Consider the following 19,166-nt stretch of genomic DNA (forward strand, 5'->3'; position numbering starts at 1 on the left):
TCATTCTCTTGATGCGTAAAATGTTCTTTTTTTCTGCCACCAACCTGTCCACAGGCCTTGTTTGAATCACAGAAGTTCTCTCTTCCTCCAGAAAGGCCCTTGCTCATCATGACACACACACTATGTAATTCATCTCTATTTAGGGTTGGAGAATGTGTTGACAGCCGTATATACAAAGCCGTGGGCCCCCCACCCCCTGCCTCGCTCCGGCTGGTCGCCTCCTCCTTGACTGCTCAGCAGGGGTCGGAAGAACGGAGGTCCTTGGCCTCTTTGGTTAGCAGCTTGGGGCCCATCCTGGGTGTGATGGTTTCAGTCACGAGGCCCTCATTTGCATGAACTGGACGTGGAGGTGGTTGTTCTGCTGCTGCTCCTCTTTGATACCCCCAAATGCAGTGAGAGGACGTACCCTGTGTAGGAAATGTGCCTTTTCACCTGTGAACACGTGGGTCCTTCCACCAGGCAGAAAGCACATGGCCTGCAGCACAGACCGAGCTCCCTGTTTCCTCTCTAACAGGTCGGAACCTCCGCGGCTCACGAGCTCCAGAATTTTTGCAGAACATGGGCTGTCTTTATAGTCCAGTGATCATGCGTCTGTCTTAGGTCCCCGAGGCCAGGGTCGATCCACGTTCTTCGTGAGTCCCCCACGCCTTTTGCTGCCCCCGTCCTTAGTGCACCTGCTGTCGGGGTGAGACGCCCCGTGATAACCTTTCGCACACAGCAGGGCAATTCGGTCCCTCCCAAGCCTCCCGCTCGGAAAGAACGGAAGGCCTGTTCTCGTTTTTTAGGACTCATTTCCCATTTTCTTCTTCTTCAGACCCTTGAGCAAGTTCTCCACGTCTATACGTTTGATTCCCCCCTTTTCTTTCATGACTTTACACCGAATAGCAAGAAAACATCACACATGCAAATTTTAAATTTTTGAGAAGATACAAATGATGTCTAATAAAGATGGAGGCAAATGATATGTAATAAAGATGCAAATTACATCTGCATCTATGTATCTTGCGAGTAACCGACACCCCCTCCTTGGAAAGCGCCCTCTTGCCTTGGAGTGGAGAGGCTCAGCTCTTTTCCAGTTGGTCCCACTCCTTACGCTCACTGAGGCCTTGGCTTTGAGCCACTCAAACACCCACTAAAGCAAAACCTCTCACCTCCCAAGAAAAGGTTTGTCACCGCTCTTGAAATACGGACACACTTGCGACAGCTGTAAATAGCCCATTTACCCTTCTGCTGTGTGTGGCTGGATGTGCGAGTGGGGCAGTGGGCAGGGAAGGCCGTGACACCAAACTCAAGTGACAGGTGAAGGGCATGACATCCACACTCTCCTTACTCTGCGGCAGATAGGTTGCTACATGCAAAATAAAGACTTTCTGATTTTTAACACATCACAGGCAAGACCAGTCCTCAGCACACTTCCCACCTTGACTGTTATCTTTTAGGGCCTCTACCCATCCAGTTTGCACACCTATATTTTATTTTATTTATTTTATTTTATTTTATTTTATTTTATTTATTTATTTTATTTTATTTTATTTATTTTATTTTATTTTATTTTATTTTATTTTATTTTATTAGGTTTTTTAATCTCTGGGCTCTTCATGGAGTCCTTGGCTACTCTGCACATCTTTTGGTGTACACACAGTGGACTTTCTTCTCCAGATTTCCTTATCAAAAATAGTTTTGCACGGGCGGCCAGAGTCTCTCCAGGTGTTACCCATCCAGGTAACTTGCTGAGGAAGGTGGACGTGCTTTTTGCAGGCATTCCCAGTTGCTTCCTAGCGCTAGTTTCTACCTCAGGCATTGGTTCTTGTTTTCCCTTCCAGGGAACCTATCCAGCCCCTCCTTCTGGCACTACCATCATAGATGCCAAATATCTCCAAAGGCTGCCCTCCGGTGCCCGACCCCTCCTCCCCAGCCCTGGGGCACAAGTCCTTTTCCACTGCTGGCGGTTTCAACCTTTATTCCCTGTGGGCAGCATCAGAAGGATCTCAGCCTTTGCAGCCCTCAGACATCTGCATACAGTTTGAACGCTCTCTGCTATGAGCAGGAGACCCCTGAGGGCTTAGAACAACTGGAATGTCTCAGACACACAGCAGTGATCCTCTATCGGTCACATAAATGACATCGGAAAGGCCTGTGGTGGAGAGCTGGGTGGCCTCAGGTCGAACACAAACTGACATCACTCTAGGAGGCAAGACGGAGCTCCTCCACTTTCTGAGAATTTTTTTTCCGGTGTTCACACTCCCCAAAGCCCACTGAGTCCATGTGAAGAATCCGGGTTTGTGGCGGAATAATGTAAATAAATAATATACATGTACTACGTTTTCAAAGGTGGAGTTGACGTGCCCACATAGGGTCTTTCCTAGGGACCCAGGGGAGAAAAGACGGACAGGGCAGCCCTGAGCAAGCAGTCTCCCGGATGACGTCTAAAGCTCGTGGGCAGAACGGGGTCTGTGGTTGGGAAAACGTGGGAAAGACTTTTTAAGCCGCGTTTTTCTGCTCATGAGATTAATTTCAAATTGTTGCCGACGGTAGCCATTAGTTTCCTGGTTAGGCAGCTATTAACTGCCAGACTCCTGGTTTGAGTTCTCCAAGTCAGAGCATCGCACGTCCTTTGCTGTAGGTCTAGAGATTGGAATATCATACCGTCCCCTCTACTTCCTGCTGCGTGGGATTTTGCTACACTTTTTTATGACTTAATATCATTGTGCATTTTTGGGGGGGGGGTCTGTTCCTTGGTCCATCAGAAGTATGAAGTGTGCTTTATGTGTTTCCTCTAACCACTTTTCTGTAGTTGGAAATTTTATGTTTCTTAAGATCAGATTAGCCATTTTAATAATGCCAATGCTCTGAGGACATCGAAATACCCTCTTTTAGTAATTTATTAATTCCTCTAATCGGTAAAGACTCCGGAGGGCCCACATCACCCCTGAGCTTTGCTAGAGGGGGGCAGGCAACAGTGACCACCGATGGACGGGCACTGAAAGCAGAGGGCAGCTCATTTTCTGAGTGTTTACGTGGACGCAATGAGCCTCCTGTTATTTGCATGAAGAACAGCAGAAGTATCCCACTGAGTCATAGAAGAAACGCCTCTCTCTTCTTCACTTTCAGAAGCCTTCTGGATTTCTCTCTTTATTGGATGAAGAAAGTCAAATGATGTGGTCCATGGAGCCAACCCTTCCTAAAAAGCTACAGAGTCTTCTAGAATCCTCAAACACGAACGCCGTCTATTCCCCGGTGAAGGACGGCAACGGGAACCTTGCCGTCAAGGACCAGGGTGCAGCCTTCACGGTGATGCACTACGCGGGGAGGGTGAGTTCAAAGGTCCGAGGCGTTCACGGGATGCGCTAGCGGACCGGAGGCCTTAGGGCAAAGCCTTAAAGGGTTTCATGTTTTGGAGGTTTGATGATTGACCCTGGGCGAACAGCCCGCAGAACGTCTCCTCCCTCTGCCATTTCCTTTTCGCGGGATAAGGACTTGGCCTCTCCAGAGTGTGGGTGATGACGCCTGCAGTAGGATTCTTCTCAGAATGTTTCCAGATTTAGAACCGAATCCCAGCCAAAGAGACTTGGGTTTAACACAAGAGCTCTGCTCTGAACCATGGGAGAGTTTCAAAATCCAAACAAACAGTGGCCCTCTGAGTTTACTTTTCTTGAATATAGGTTCTAGTGTTAAATTTCTTCTCTGGGAGTTCCCGTCGTGGCTCAGCATTAACGGACCCGACTAGCATCCATGAGGACATGGGTTCGATCCCTGGCCTCGCTCAGTGGGTTCAGGATCCGGCATTGTCGTGAGCTGTGGTGTAGGTCAAAGATACGGCTTGGATCTGGGGTTGTTGTAGCTGTGGTGTAGGCTGGTGGCAAAAGCACCGATTCGACCCCTAGTCTGGGAACCTCCATATGCCTCGGGTGCAGCCCTGAAAAGACGAAAAAAAAAAAAAAACAATTACTTCCCTAAAAGTTCATCAGCCTAACAAAGAAAGCTCCTCTCCCATCTGTCTCCAATTCCTAACCAGCTTTGTAAACCACGTTCCTTGCTTCTGAACCTTCAAGGACCACCTCTTAGCTGTCTGAGACATGTCACACTGCTTAGGCTAAGTTCAGATCCAGCTTCTGCAGGCTCACCCCGGCCACTGTCTCCAAGACTTAACGTGCCACAATTCGCTTAATGTGCCGCAATTCACGTGTACAGTGACCTCAGGTTATTCCTTCTAACCCACCGGCTGTTTCCCACCCCACGTAAAGCCTCTCACACTCGAGCTGGACGTGTTCCCCTTGTCTTCTTGACATGGTCAGTTTTGGTCCATCCCTGAAGGCGTAAATCCACATCCCACGTGGTCTCCAGTCCAGCTCTCATCTGCACTTACTTCTTCGGCTGTTGAATCTCTGGCCCCCAGACTTGCTCTGTTTAGGATGTCTCACCCCGTGGACCGAGGGAGGACTGTCTTATGCCCGCCAAGAGAGGAAATCCTGGGGACGGAGGCCTCTGGGCGAGAAAGCTATTCAGGTGGTGATGTTTTGCATTTGAGGTTTTTAATGGAAATCCCTGTAAGCTGCTGGACATACTTTATGCTGGGAGCGGGTCGTTTTTAGAAACATAGTCATGTTTTTGGAAATGTGCACCCCATTATATCACCCAGAAGAACATGGAGAAGAGGGAGGGATATCTTAGTAGGACAGGAAAGTATGACAGAAACCAAGAGAAAAGAAGAGTCGTGTCAGTGGGAAGTGGGCCTGGGCGGGCTATCTCAGGAGAAGTTCTAGCAGGTGTTTGCCTTGGGGTGGCATGAGTGGTTATTGGATGTGGGGCGTAAGTCAGTGGATGATTTTTTATAAATTTAAATAGATGTTTTTATAAATACAAATACATATTCCCAGAACATTATTAATGATCTTTTATATTTGAGAGATGTAGCCTTTAGCATGTTTTTAGAACAGTAACAATCATTTAGTCTTGTAGTCAGTTTTTTTAAAATCTGTATTATATTCTTTATATTAAGAATTGATTGGAGAATATAGAAAAAAGATACTTGCATAATAAAACAGCATTAGAGTGTTAGAATATTTTTCTTTTTCTTTTCCTTTTTTTTTTTTTTTTTTAGGGCCGCACCTGTGCCACACGGAATTTCCCAGGCTAGGGGTCAAATTGGAGCTGCAGCTGCCGGCCTACCTCACAGCCATAGCAACGCGGGATCTGAGCTGTGTCTGTGACCCACACCACAGCTCATGGCAACACCGGATCCTTAACCCACTGATCGAGGCCAGGGATCAAACCTACATCCTCACAGATACTAGTCGGGTTCATAACCTGCTGAACCAAAATGGGAATTCCCTGGAATATTTTTCAGTTGAAGAAAACTTTCATGTCAGAATTTTTTATTGAGGTATATTTAATTTACAATGTGTTCGTTTCAGGCATACAGCAGATTGATTCAGTTACACACAAATATATATATATTCTTTATCAGGTCTTTTCCATTATAGATTATTATAAGATATTGAGCACAGTTCCCTGTGCAATATAGGAGATCCTTATTGTTTACCAATTTTATATATATGTTAATCCCAAACTCCTAAGTTATCTCTCTCTTAACCTCAGCTCTCTACCCCTCCTTTCCCCTTAGCAACCATAAGTTTGTTTGCTATGTCCGTGAGTCTATTTCTGTTTTGAAAATAAGTTCATCTATATCTTTTTTTAGATTGCCCACCCAAGTGATACCATATTTATCTTTCTATGACTTACTTCATTTAGTATGATAATCTCTCAGTCCATCCATGTTGCTACAAATGGCATTATTTCATCATTTTTTATGGCTGAGTAATATTCCATTGTGTATATGTACCACATCTTCTTTATGCATTCATATGTCCATAGACATTTTATTATGCAACGTAGGGATGTGTGCTGCTCTGCGGCGCGTATTAGGTTGAGGAGTGAGGGGGAGGAGAAGAGGAGGAGGAGAGGGGAGGAGGAGGGGAAGAGGAGGCGGAGGATTGGCATAAGAGGAAGGAGGAAGCGAGGGAGGGAGGACGTCCAGAGGGGATGGGGGAGGGGGGAGGAAGAGTGCGACGGTCGGAGGAACGGAAGGAGGAGGAGGGAAGAGGAGGAGGAGGAGGAGGACGGAAGGGAAGAGAGGAGGAGGAGGAGGAGGAAGAGGAGGAGGGAGGCGGAAGAGGAGAGGCGGAGCGGAGGAGGGGAAGGGGAAGAGGAAGAGGGAGGGAGGAGGGAGGAAGGGAGAGGAGGAGGGAGAGGGAAGAGAGGGGGAAGAGGAAGAGGAGGAAGGAGAGGAGGCGGAGGAGGAGGCAGCTGGAGGAGGAGGAGGAGGAGGAGGAGGAGGGAGCGGAGGCGGAGGGCGCGGAGGGGGAGCGGGAGGAGGCGGAAGAGCGAGGGGAGAGAGGAGTAGGAGGAGGGAGCGGGAGGCGGCGTGAGAGGAGTGAGGGAGGAGTGGGCGGAGGAAGAGAAGAAAGAGGTTTGTCTGCTTCTTCTTCCTCTTCCTCTTCTTATTCTTCTTCTCTTCTTCTTCTCTTCTTCTTTTCTTCTTTTCCTCTTCCTTTCTCTTCCTCTTCCTCTTCTTCCTCTTCTTCTTCTTCTTCTTCTTCTTCTTCTTCTTCTTCTTTTCTTCCTCTTTTTTGGCCCACATCCATGGTATGTGGAAGTTCCTCAGCCAGGGCTCAAAGCTGCACCACAGCAGCGACCTGAACTGCTGCAGTGACAACTCCCGATCCTTAACCTGCTGAGCCACAGGGGAACTCTGTATGCAAGTATCTTTGTTTCTATGTTCTTTGATATTCCCAGTACCTGGGAGAGTGTGTGGCACATAAAATGTACCAATAAATATTTGATGAATAAATAATGTATTTGATAATTTTCAAAAAGAATTTATTGGATTCATAGAGTTTAGTTGAAAAATTACAATAAGGTATAACTAATGATCGTGGAAAATCAGTAAGTGTCTTGGAAGCTGTCTTTGGTCAGTATATGTGAGCCTGCCTTGGATGTCTGTTTTACGTCTTGGAGATTTACTAGGTGTTCAGTAAAGGCTCATACCTGAAACTGAAAGGTACCAAGCTTTAGAAATGTATTTTGCTTGTTAATTATTTTCTGTTTGTATTGGAAAAGTAATGCACAAGCACTTAAGGAAATTTCAGTTTCAATTGTTTTAAGAAAATCGGGGGAAAAATAGTGAAGAGTTTGCGTGAATGTAATAAGTTTCCTGAGTCCTGATAGCAAATAAGGCAAAGCCGAGAAAGCCAGTCACTGAAAAAACCCCGTGGAACCGTGAAATTTTCTGTAAAAGCACCTTTATATTTGAATGCAGGATTTTCCATAATTGGAGTCAATTTTGTGGTTTTATAAAAGTCTTTCATTTCACGGAGAAGTGCTAATGAGGCTTAGCCCAAGGACTCCCCAGGGACTCATTCATGGTACAGTATAGATTCTATGTAATTTGTGGCAGTATGTCAAGCCATATGCCAGTCTCATCATCAGACGCAGCCACATATCCTTAAATTCTGAGCTACTGCATTTTCAAGAAAAGCAAGACACCCTGCGTTTTATAAATCAAGAGATGTAGCAAAGAGCCGATTTGCTTCGAGTCAGGGGGCAGGCTCTGCTTTGGGCAGCAGGATGAGCAATCCTGAATAGCTCGTGGGTGAGCACGTTGATTCCCCAGGAGACTCCAATGGCAGCGGGGCCCTTACACACGCTGCAGGCTCTTCTTCGGCCAGTTGGATGAGCTGGACCATCCTTGCATCGCCCCTGCTCCTCCATGGCCGGTTTCCTTCGCTTTATTAGTGAATGCTTACCGCATCTCATAGGGATGGTTGACTCTAGCCTCCTCCCCACCCCCGGGAACCCACACATCTGCCTGTTCTGCTCTAAGAGAGCCAGCCATGCTTGTGAACTTCCCTTGGAGCAGAGGCTCAGAGGTCCTTTTAGAAATGTTTAAGCAACATCATTTGAATTATAGCTGATGATCTTCCCTAAACACATTTGAATTTTTCATTACTCGTAGGAGCATGGTGTATTTCCCAATCTCCATTACAGAACTATTTTAATGTAAATGGGAAGAGGCTGTGCATGAAATATTAACCGGGTCTCATTAATGAGCATGCATCTGAATTAAAGAAGGCTGTGAGCTGTGTTTTTTATTGTTGTTATTTGTTTTAGCAGGTTTTAAATCATACACAGGATTACCTGTTTCAGGGATTGCTCTTAAACTTCCTTTGGTGATTTAAATGATAGATAAGCATTAAATCCAGACGTGTGTCTAATTTTATTGGCTTTGAAAATTAAAAATCTTGGAGGAAATAAGAATGATGATTTGGCAAAAGACATCAGCTCTTAGGAAAGTTACATTTCTGTGACGGTGATTCTGAACTAAACTCTCATGGGAAATAGTATTTTGAAGTTCCTACAGTTTAATGTGAGAAAAGGGACTAGATGAAGAGACAGGAAAGCAATCTGAAATAACGCAGTTACCTTCATGGAAATATAGGGCCAAATGAGTGGTTATAAATACATGGCACTTACGTATTTGACCCTCCTCGGTGGCTGCTCGTGAGTCTTTGTCAGGTAGTTGTTTCCTGTGGTCATTTTTTTTTTCAGCATGAAGTGATTCTTTGGGGATCTCGGATAAGTGCCCCCCTGAATGACTGGCTTTGAGATGTACACACATCCAGTTGGTGATGTTCTTACCTGCTATGACCTGTTGGTGTCTTAGCCTCCTCCTCTCTTCAGACGCTTAAGTGTAGTAGTGGGTTGAATGATGGCCCCAGAAGGCCCTTGGGCTCGCTCCTGGAACCTGGCAATGGGACCTTCTTTGGGGAAAGTGTCTTTACACGTGTAATTAATCAAGGATCTTGAGACCCGGAGACCACCCTGGATTATCTGTTGAGCTCTGACTCCAGTGACAAGTGTCCTTCTTAAAAGTGAGGCCGAGGTGGAGTTCCCACTGTGGTGCAAGGGGCCAGTGGTTCTCTCCCCGCTCCTGCACAGGGTGTGAAGGATCTGGCCCAGCATTGCCACAGCTTTGGTGCAGATGGCAGCTGTGGCTGAGATCTGATCCCTGGCCTGGGAACTCCGCAGGCCACGGGGCAGATGATAACCGAAAAAAAAAAAAAAAAAAAAGAGTGAGGCTGAGGGAGATTAGAGAAAGAAAAAGGAGGCCAAGGCTGGGGAGATGCTGCCATAGGAACGAGGAACTCCTGAAGCCACCAGCAGCCTGAGGAAGTGAGGGACACGGGTCCCCTCGAACTCCCAGGAATCCCCTGTGGCCCGATTTCAGAGAGGGCGTTGTCTCAGCAGCCCCAGGAAATTCATGTGCGCCTTCGTGGGTTCCAAGTTTGCAGGTTCGAGAGGCCGTGAGGAGTTTTAACTGGGGACACTGTAGGGTTGTCTTTTTCACCACGTTGGATTCCTTGGACTCCCTTTCTGCAGCTCTGTTTCTGCTCATGCGGTTTCCTCACCTGCTCCGCCCCGTTCCTCTTTCCAAACCTCACCCCTCTTCCCAAGGCCCAGGTTCTCTGCCTGATTCAGATTTCACTGCTCTCCCTTCCCTCATCGCGTGTCTGTTGCTCGCATGGCAGTTTGCAACTCACACAGCGCCTCCGAAGCACTTTCCTCCCTTCTCTGTGACAATCCTGTGTCTGTTTTCCTGCCCTGGTGCAGTTGGGTGACTCGCTCAACACCGTGCAGCCATGTATGGGTCCCCTGGGGGGGCCACAACAAAGTCCCACACACGGGGTGGCTTAAAACAGCAGAAATTTATCTTCTCACGGTTCTGGAGGGGGCCAGGGTCTAAGATCAAGTGTGAGCAGGTGGGTGGGTTCCTTCTGCGGCCTCTGAGAGACACCCGATCCAGGCCTCTCACGGCGTCTGGTGGTTGCGCCTTGGCTGGTAGACCCCGCACCCCCATCTCTGCCCGACCTCCACGTGCTGCTTTTTCTCCCTGCCGGTGCCTCTGTGGGTCCTGCTCCCTTCTTGAAGGATGCCAGCCTTGGGGTTGAGGCCCCCCCCATCCACTAAGACCTCATCTTCACTGAGTGCATCCGCGAAGATCTTACTTCCAAAAAAGAGCACATCCTGGTTCCGCGTGGGCATGAATTTGGGGGGATTCCCCAATTCCACCCATTCAACCCCCCACCAGCCAGGAGGGCTCCTTTTTCTGAACTCCCCTCTGCCTTTCTCCCTCGACTGGGCTGTGTGCTGATATTCTTAGTGTCTCTCGTCTCCAGTCATGGAGTCTGTGCTGTCAGGAGAAAGAGGAGAGGCCCTGGAGCACGTCGGGGCGCTGGGGCTGTGGCTCTGGGGGGGCGCTGACGCTCGGCAACACGCCCGTGAAGACTGCGATGAACAGGAACGTAGTCATGAACCGTGTCAGCGTGTTCTGGAGGTTCCGTGCTGCGTGAACAGGAAATGCAAGGAAGATGCTTTAGAGACGTTGTGTCAAATCCAAGTCCTGTTTCCCCAGCAATTGCTGAAGGTCTGCCAGGGCAGGAACACCGCCGTCTTTAGCCATATTTCACCCGCCACAGACGGGGAAGCCCCAAAGTATTTCAAGAACCATCGACTCCATGGCTGATGGAACGGAGACTGTTAGAGGCCCAGGTGACGTTTGCTCAAGTGAAATTATTGGTAAATGTCCTTGAGCAGTTACAGAACATTCTTGTTCACTCTGGTATCTGGCACAAGTGCACACATTGCGTCAAGTGATGTTTTATAAAAGCGTGAGAATACTTATTTGTATTTGTCACGATGTTATTAATATCACTGGAGCAGACGATTGGGAGCATGTACCCGCCCAAGTTATATTTTGATGTTTTTGCACTTCCTGTCACACTTGCAAGACTTCGGGGGAAGGCAAATGCAGGAAATTGAGATATTTCTCTATCTAAGGACACCATGATATTACAGGAGAAAAATATTTAGATAAATGGTGTTCCTTATGTTAACGCGACATTCTGTTTTTTCACCATGCAGGTGGTTTAGTCATGGGTGACTCTACCTTGATGAAAGAGAACTTTTGTAAAAAAAATTACAGTCTTTACCATTTAGCTTTATGACTACTATTTTAATCAAGCTTACAGGTGTGTGAAATTTTGCTGCGGATTTTTAAAGGTCCTTTCAGTATTATTTCCCCGTAGATACTATTTCCCTTCCCTTTGAGAGAGGATCAAAGTACTCCCTCCAGTTTCTATACATATTCTGAGATGTAATGTTATGACAGAATGAAAATGTGTCGCCCCTTTATATAATGTACCTGTAGCAGTGTCTTTATGTGGGCAGGGTTTGATCCCAGACGTGTGCCACCTGATCACTGGCCTCCTGTCACTGCTTTCCACAAGCCTTTACAAATTCCATGACCGAATTGCTAAAACATTGCTGATAGAAGTGATGGTGGGGGGGGAGACTGATTTGTGGCCAGTCCATAAAACTCCTGATTTTTTTCCCCTTTCTCCTTGAAAAGGACCCACCCCTGTTGTGGACTAAAGGAAGTGTGAAGGGTGTGGGTCGAGGCTGATGGTGTTGCTTAGCTCTCGGAGAGGAGAGGGATCTTTACCCCATTGATGCTGCCGTGGAGTCCAGGTGATGGGTGCCGAAAGCCCCCTCTTTTCCCTTAGACATATTTACGTGACCTGTTTGCAGGGGACGTCTGGACCCATTCAGTTTCCCCATGCCGCCTGTGTCAGGAACACCTTCTGGAGCTTGTCAGCTGGCCTTCACCCCCAGAAATTTGTGGGAGACACGGTGTGCCCAAGAAGACTGTGAAAGTGAACCTTTAAATCAACAGAAAAAGGAGACAGACTAATCGATAGAGAGCCTCCCATTTATTTCTCTCTTTCTTTTCTCCAGGCAGAATCCCCAGACAGAACAAGGAAATCCGTCTGGGCGAAGCCAGACGGATGCTGTTGAAGGTTATTTGACAAAGATATTTTGACCCACATGGAAGGAGCTTAATTTACATCTGCATTTGTTCGCCTCTTGGTTAGACTTTCAGAAAAATAAAAATTAACTCCCAGGCTCTCTATTGCTTAGATCAGTTTCACCTTTGACATAAATTTTTGTAAACTTGATAAATGTTTCCTTCTCGGGGTTTTATTAAGAAGAGAAAATGCAGGCTCTTATTTAGGGAGTCTTACTATTTTCTTTTGTCAGAGATTTAACTGGCTCTTTTATCTTCATGGGCTGAAAGACATTTATAAATAGGGAGCTTTAGATTTCCTAGAATTTTGGTATGTTATTGTTAGTTGATTGGCTTTTTTTTTTTCTTCTTAAAAGGAACCCAGGAGTTCCTATCGTGGCTCAGTGGTTAATGAATCTGACTAGGAACCATGAGGTTGCGGGTTCAATCCCTGGCCTCGCTTAGTGGGTTAAGGATCTGGTGTTGCTGTGGCTCTGGCGTAGGCTGGCAGCTGTAGCTCCAATTAGACCCCTACCCTGGGAACCTCCATATGCCATAGGTGCGGCCCTAAAAAGACAAAAAAAAAAAAAAAAGAAAGGAACCCATACACTTCAGATATGGTAGTTTCAATTCAATGCCCACCTCCAGATTCAAGATTTCTAGATAAGGACTCATAATACTACTATGTGCTTCTAACAACTTTCTTTGTTAGTTAGTATTTATCAACTTAAGTGAATCAAAATGAAAGCAACCAAAACTATTAGATAGAATCACTTAATGGAAAAGTAAAAAAAGAGAAGCCTCTGCTCATAAATATTGATGCTGTAGAGAGGTCTGTTTACCACTAGGCATGAAATCCAGACTTCTTTCAGCAAACCTCAGATAGGAAGCTGAAACCAGGCGTGAAAAATTATCAGACCCGTTTACATTTGCTGCAAATGATCTTAGTTCTTTTGCAAAAATCCAGTCTTTACATGTGTCCTGATGTGATAGGTTGACCTCAAGAGTGTATCTCAGAGTTTTCCACTTTTATCAGTTGTCACTCCGAACCGCTTCTCTTCTAGGGATTATATTTTACATTATGTAAATAACACGGTGGAGAAAGGAATTCTAAACTTGATTGACAAATGAGCGTACTTCTACTCTGTACGTAACGGTAAACCCCCTATAGGTAATGTTTCGTGTCTCCTCCTAGGGATTTATATATTCTCACGATTCAGTTTTGTGTATGAGATGACTCCCCTAGCTTTCCATCCGAACTATCTCTCTGGGGGCTTCCTACCTGCACGTCTGCTTTGTAATATCTCTGCTTGGGTGGCATCTTCATGTGAACAGACCCAGACGCTAATGAAACTAAATGGCCCGGCCACTTCCCAAACATGCTCTCTCTTAGCTGACATCAAACAAATGCATAAATAAATAAAACTGATTTTCCGTATGTGTCCCACTTTCCAACTCATGGGCAAATCAGAAACCCAGTTAATGCCCGAGTGCCAGCTTACCCTGTCCCCTGCTAACCCCGGAATCCAGCACCCAGGTCATGTCACCTCCTCACTCTCTTGAGTTCCTTCAACCGCCTCCTAACGCTGACTGATGGAATGGCTGTGAATTACCAATAAAGAGGTGGATGAGCATTTTCCCTTAAAGGCGTGCCTACTGCCGCTGTGTCACACTGTCCAAAATCAAATGTGGTGATCCGGACTTGTTAATAATAGTCCTAAAGCAGGGGCCGTCATGCCTGTTTTCTATTCAATATTTTTTACGGCCCGGCGTCTCTCCTTTAAACTCTGCTTTTCCCTTTAAAAATCAGATTTTTCCAGATCATTTTAACACTCTTGTTCTTCATGCACCTGGTGGCTGAAGAACACACACAGCTCGGGGGGTGTCATCAGGATTCGACTTTTTTTGGGGGCTCATACTGCTTTTTAGAAATACATTCAGCTGGGATGGTCCTTTCCTTTTAACCAGATAAACATCCAGGCAGCTGTAGCAGTCTTTCTTGTCTCCGCACTCACACAAGGTCCTTTGCTTGCTTTCAGTGCTGCCCACAGGTTCAGTTCAGTGATGAGGCATTTCCAGTCCCCGAGTCATCAGAACTAGGAACTCAGCTGACCGTAGGTCCCCTCATGCCTCAGCGACACAGGAGATGCTGCGCCGTGACCCGGGGTGTCCTGCTGTCTTTCTCTTCTTGGGCCGAGTCCTCTTGTTTCACCCCAACATAGTTACACCCACACGACTCTTTTCAGTGTTCAGGGCTGACCCTGGCTTGGGTGCTTTCACGTGTCCCTGAGACGCTGCCCTGGGACTTTTGAGGCTCTTCGCATGACCTCACTGAGTCTGTTCTCCAGGCTGGCTGCTCCCCTACTCCCCAGAGGGTCCCACAGGTGCACCCCAGATGCTCTCTGCTGGACCCCTCTCCTCTCCGCCTCAGACACATCCTCCCGGGCGGGACGTGACACTACCCAGGTTTGTGGCCCTGATGAGGCGTCTCATCACACCTTTTGTAGTTCATCAAGAAGGTCGTCCGTGGAGCTCCCGCTGTGGAGCAGTGGGTCAGGAATCTGACTGCAGGGGCTCAGGTCTCCTCTGTGGAGATGCAGGTTCCATCCCCAGCCCCGTGGGTTGAGGATCCGGTGCTGCTGCAGCTGCAGAGGTCACAGCTGCAGCTCAGATTCAGTCCCTGGCCCAGGAACGGGCATGTTGACACGGCATGTGCTGCGGAGAGAAAAACTGAACAACCCCATGTCACTCCCCTTAAGATACAGGGAGAAGGACCCTCACAAAGCAGGGCCATAAGGGAGAAAAGACAGACGAGGGATGCAGTTAGAGGAAAATCAGAGCACGTTTCCCGCACAGGTGATGTGTGAACACAGAAACGCAAAAGGTGTCAGCCTCGGCACAGGTGCTCAGACGGGCACAGCTCCCACGCCCTGGCACAGCCTCCTCCTGTGCGCCAGCATCTGGACAGGGCCTGAGACGGCAGCCTTAAGATGCTGGCTGCGGCTCTGGCAGACTCCTGTGCCTTTTTCATCCAAGCAGAGTAGGCCGGCTGCTCCTGCCTTAACTCCGGGACCGAAACCAGAGATGCTGCACAGAGCTGTGTCCCTGCAGCTCCCTGACCTTTGCACTCTGGTTTCTCTGGAGATCAGCCACGCGTGAGCTTGACGGCCTTCATGTATGCGGTTGGTTGGGCATTTTGTAACTTATCCTGGTGGACCCAGGAAACGAGGTGTCTTGATGGATTGTGATTCACGGCCACGGGGAACGTGTTAAGCTCCCGCTTTTGTATACGGCTAACATAATTTATTTTTTCATTGTACTTAGTGCAGTGCCAGAGGGTTACAGCAAGTACAGGCAGAAAAGCAGCACAGGGTCACGGCGCTCGCCTTTACACGGTCCCTGTTGGTCACATCCACACCCAAGCATTTAGATGAACTTTGCAAACTGCTGACACATAAGCAAAACGCTGCATTTCCCTCAGAGCCCTTTTATTGAACAGAGTAATTCCAAAGCAAATCTTTGACTGTGTGACCATTTCCCTGAAGACTTGTATGGGGACACGTGCATGCAAAGTCTCTATTACACGCCCGAGGTGTACTGTCACTCAGCATCAGTCCTTAAGAGGGGAAAACATCTGAGTTTCAGTTCGGTAAAGACGGGGGTGGGGGGAACATGTATCCTGGCCTCTCTCTTGTGTGACTTTCATGTTTTTTCTCCTTTCATCCCCTAAATACGGACGTGGTGGGAAGGGGTGGGTGGCAGCTGAGAGCAGAGGGACCGAGTCCTGAATGATCTGGAAAGGCCACTTCGCCAGATGTGGTCTCCGACTGGGAAGTTTGGAGCTTTAGTTTTAATGGGAGGCCTTTAGCTCTTTTTTTGCTAGTTATTCAAGCACCACCAGGACGCCATTCATGAGACCTTCCCCAAAGCACAGATCTCGCGGTGCTGAGAGGCTCATCAGCATCGTCTTAAGCGAAAAAGGGCAGCGTTATGTCAACTGTATGTGGTCACAGTGTGACAAAACCTTTTGTGCATTTCACCAAATATTTATTGACTCTGCCCAGAGGACACGAGAGCAAAAGCAAACAACCCCTAGTCACACCTTCAAGATACAGGGAGAGGGACCCTCACAAAGCAGGGTCATAATAGGTGAAAAGACAGATGAGGGATGTAGTTAGAGGAAAATCAGATAGTCCAGTTGTGTGTGTGTGTGTGTGTGTGCCTGCCTTTGAATCAGAATCATCAGAGCCCCATGAAAACAATAGGCCAGCAGTGTAGACTGGAGCCATATGGAAGGGGATCCTATGTTGCAGAATCGACTGTGGGAGGTTAAGTAACCTGCCCAAGTCCACACAGATGCAGAGTGGGATGTCCGGGGTTCCCTGGGCTCTGCTGTCTCTAACACAGGGAGACCTGTGAAGCCAGGCTGCAGGTTAAGTGTCTTAGCCCCAATCCAATGACCTGTTGGGGCCAGAGGATTCGTCGTTGTGGAGCTGTCCAGGGTACTGCACAATGTCTCGCAGCATCCAGCCCTTCAGTGGTGACAAACACTCGTCTCCAGACACTGGCAAGTGTCCCGTCTCCCCTGGTTGAGAACCACTGCTCTAGATGACATAGAGACTGTTGATATCCCACAGTGCCTAATATGTGACACACATGTAATGTTGGTAAGCTGCGATCGGGCATAGGAGCAAACTGGATCATCAGATGATGGTTAAGACGTATCTGAAAGTTGTTTGATTGTTTGGCACTGCCTCTTCGCTCAACCAGGCTTCTGATCCAAATTCGTGTTGGAGAATCTGGGAACGTGCAGGGTGTCTTGGGATTTCTGCACCATTTCTGCTCCCTGTGCTCTGCAGTAGGTCCTCGTTGGTGATGGGTTTTATATACAGCAGTGTGTTTATGTGACTTCCAAACTCCTCCCTCTGATTTCCCCTTTGGTAATCATAAATTTGTTTTCTATGTCTGTGAGTCTGTTTCTATCTTATAAATAAGTTCCCTTGTATCATTTTTTTAAAATTCCACGTAGAAGTGATATCATATGGTATTTGTCTTTCTCTGTCTCACTTGCTTCACTTTGTACCAGCATTGCTGCAAATGGCATTATTTCCCTGTTTTTGGCTGAGTAATATTCCATCATACACACATGGCACACCTTCTTTATCCATTCCTCTGTTGATGGATGTTCCAGTTGCCTCTTAGCTATTTTTCATAGATCTTCTATGAGCATTGGGGTGCATGTATCTCTGAATCGTTGCTTCATCTGGGTTTTCATGGCTGGATCCAATGGTAGCTCTATTTTTAGTTTTTTTAATGCAGAGACCATTCCACTTCTCAAACGGAAGTCACACTTCCTTCCCAAGGGGTCACGAAGTCTCTCTACTTGGTTGAGAGCACTTTCTGAGCAGATGAGAGTTTTTGGAATAAAGGGGCTGCAGTGGATGGGAGTCACCGCAGCTTTCTCCTAAACACAGGACTCGGGGAGGGCTTGGCGGCTCGGGAGAGGAGAGGTGGCCCTGGTTCCATGTGTGCAAGAAGGGCACGAAGATGAGAGCTTTGAACTTGCCTGTAGCGAGAACTACGACCCGGAGACGCCACTGTTATGAATAATTTAAAGCCGCTGCTGAGTCAAGTTATTCTTTAAAGGAAATTACTTTCCTGGTCATGTTTAACCATTAGTAATTATCTCTTCTCTTTTATTATAGGTAATGTATGACATTGTTGGAGCAATTGAAAGAAATAAAGACTCTCTTTCCCAGAATCTTCTATTTGTGATGAAAAGTAAGTCTTTCCCCCTGCGGTTAAAATGCCACTCGGTCCTTACGTCTCGGTCTCTGAACATTGTCCTATAAAATGTGCCACCAGCAAAGGGATAATTGAAATATCTTCTGCATTCTAATGCCCAGAATAATCAGGAACAGGTCTTGCCACACTACACACTGGTTACATTTCATTTGGCGCCTAGGAGGAACCATCATTTAACTAAGCTTTTAGCAGATAGAAATATAAAACCCCTCTACCACTCTAGCGGTATGAGTATAAAAAAGCTCTTCCGTGAAGGCGGATGAAGATGGATACGGCTTCCCAAGTTATTTAGGCCACAGCAGGGTGAATTTCATTCCTTACGACGATTCCGGGGCGAGCCTAAGGGTGGTGTTTTATTCATATGTACTTTCAGTTATGAAAAACTTATGGCCACAAAGTAGAACACGTGTACGAATTTACACATATACATACATATATGTGTATATCAATATAAATGTACAGGCGCCATTGCCTTAGGGAGCCTTAGTGCTCTGTACACAGCTGTCTATAATTCTGTACTACATGGAAATGCTGTCCTCTATTCGTATATAGGGTAATTATATATACGTAATTCTATCTCCTCTAGTATTATTTTCCTAATAGCAGTTCTGCCGGGATTCCCATTTTCCTAACAACCTCTTCAATGAACGAAAACGTAGAATCGTTTGTGCTTTTAGTTGCTGTAAGTGAGGTAGAGTCATTTGTCATTCCTGAGAAAAGAAGCCTATGATAGCCTTTCATGAAATAGTTGGATGCCTTTGAGCTGGAAATAAGACATCCGTATCACTTCTGGCTTGAGGAATGTATTTACCTTAAATCAAATAGCGGAGGTGCGATATATTGCTCTTCCTGGGGAACGAGTCCGCTTGCCTCTCAGAATGTATGGCTATTGAGTGCTCTTAAAAGCTGAGACTAATGATAAAAGCATAGAGTTGGAAAAATAGTGGGTAAAGAGAAAACATCCAGATAATTGATCCTATTGATTATCACTGAAAACAGCTTTTTCTCTGGCTTTCAAAGATTTGGATTTTCATTTATAACATACCTCTGTTTAATCTACATATTTTATGAAGATCTAAAATATGAAATGTTTTCAAAGTTGGTGTAGAATCTTCTTTATTTTTGTATTTCACAGTGACAGAATATATATTTAGGATGAAAACCTGATGGCTAGTGATATTGCGATTCTGCTTATCTTAATGAAGTCCCTACATTTTAAGTCATTCTTCTGTGTGTCCTTTGCTATAACAAGTGCCAAGAGAGAACAGGTGAACCTCGTTTTATCCTAAAGACTTTAGGCTGCAGGTATACATCTATCTGAGCAAGAGGACAAAGTTTACCATATGCCCTTAAGTGTTCACACAAAAGGTGGCCAGCATTTCCTGAAAAAGGCTAGAGCATAAATATTTTAGGCTTCGTGAGCCACGGGAGGTCTCTGTTGCAGCCACTCAACCCTCCT

At 46.6% G+C, this 19,166-nt stretch overlaps 1 protein-coding gene across 1 annotated transcript in view; it reads left to right on the forward strand.

The window, feature by feature from the left end:
- MYO16 (myosin XVI) overlaps positions 1 to 19,166 on the forward strand; it is a 421,162-nt gene that overhangs the window by 261,926 nt on the left and 140,070 nt on the right. Inside the window, exons 22-23 of the mRNA XM_047756311.1 lie at positions 3,112 to 3,312; positions 17,608 to 17,683. Of these exons, the coding sequence (XP_047612267.1) occupies positions 3,112 to 3,312; positions 17,608 to 17,683 (277 nt within the window). The remainder of the gene's footprint in view (positions 1 to 3,111; positions 3,313 to 17,607; positions 17,684 to 19,166) is intronic.

Source organism: Phacochoerus africanus, chromosome 13, assembly GCF_016906955.1.
Source record: "Phacochoerus africanus isolate WHEZ1 chromosome 13, ROS_Pafr_v1, whole genome shotgun sequence".
NCBI lineage: Eukaryota > Metazoa > Chordata > Mammalia > Artiodactyla > Suidae > Phacochoerus > Phacochoerus africanus.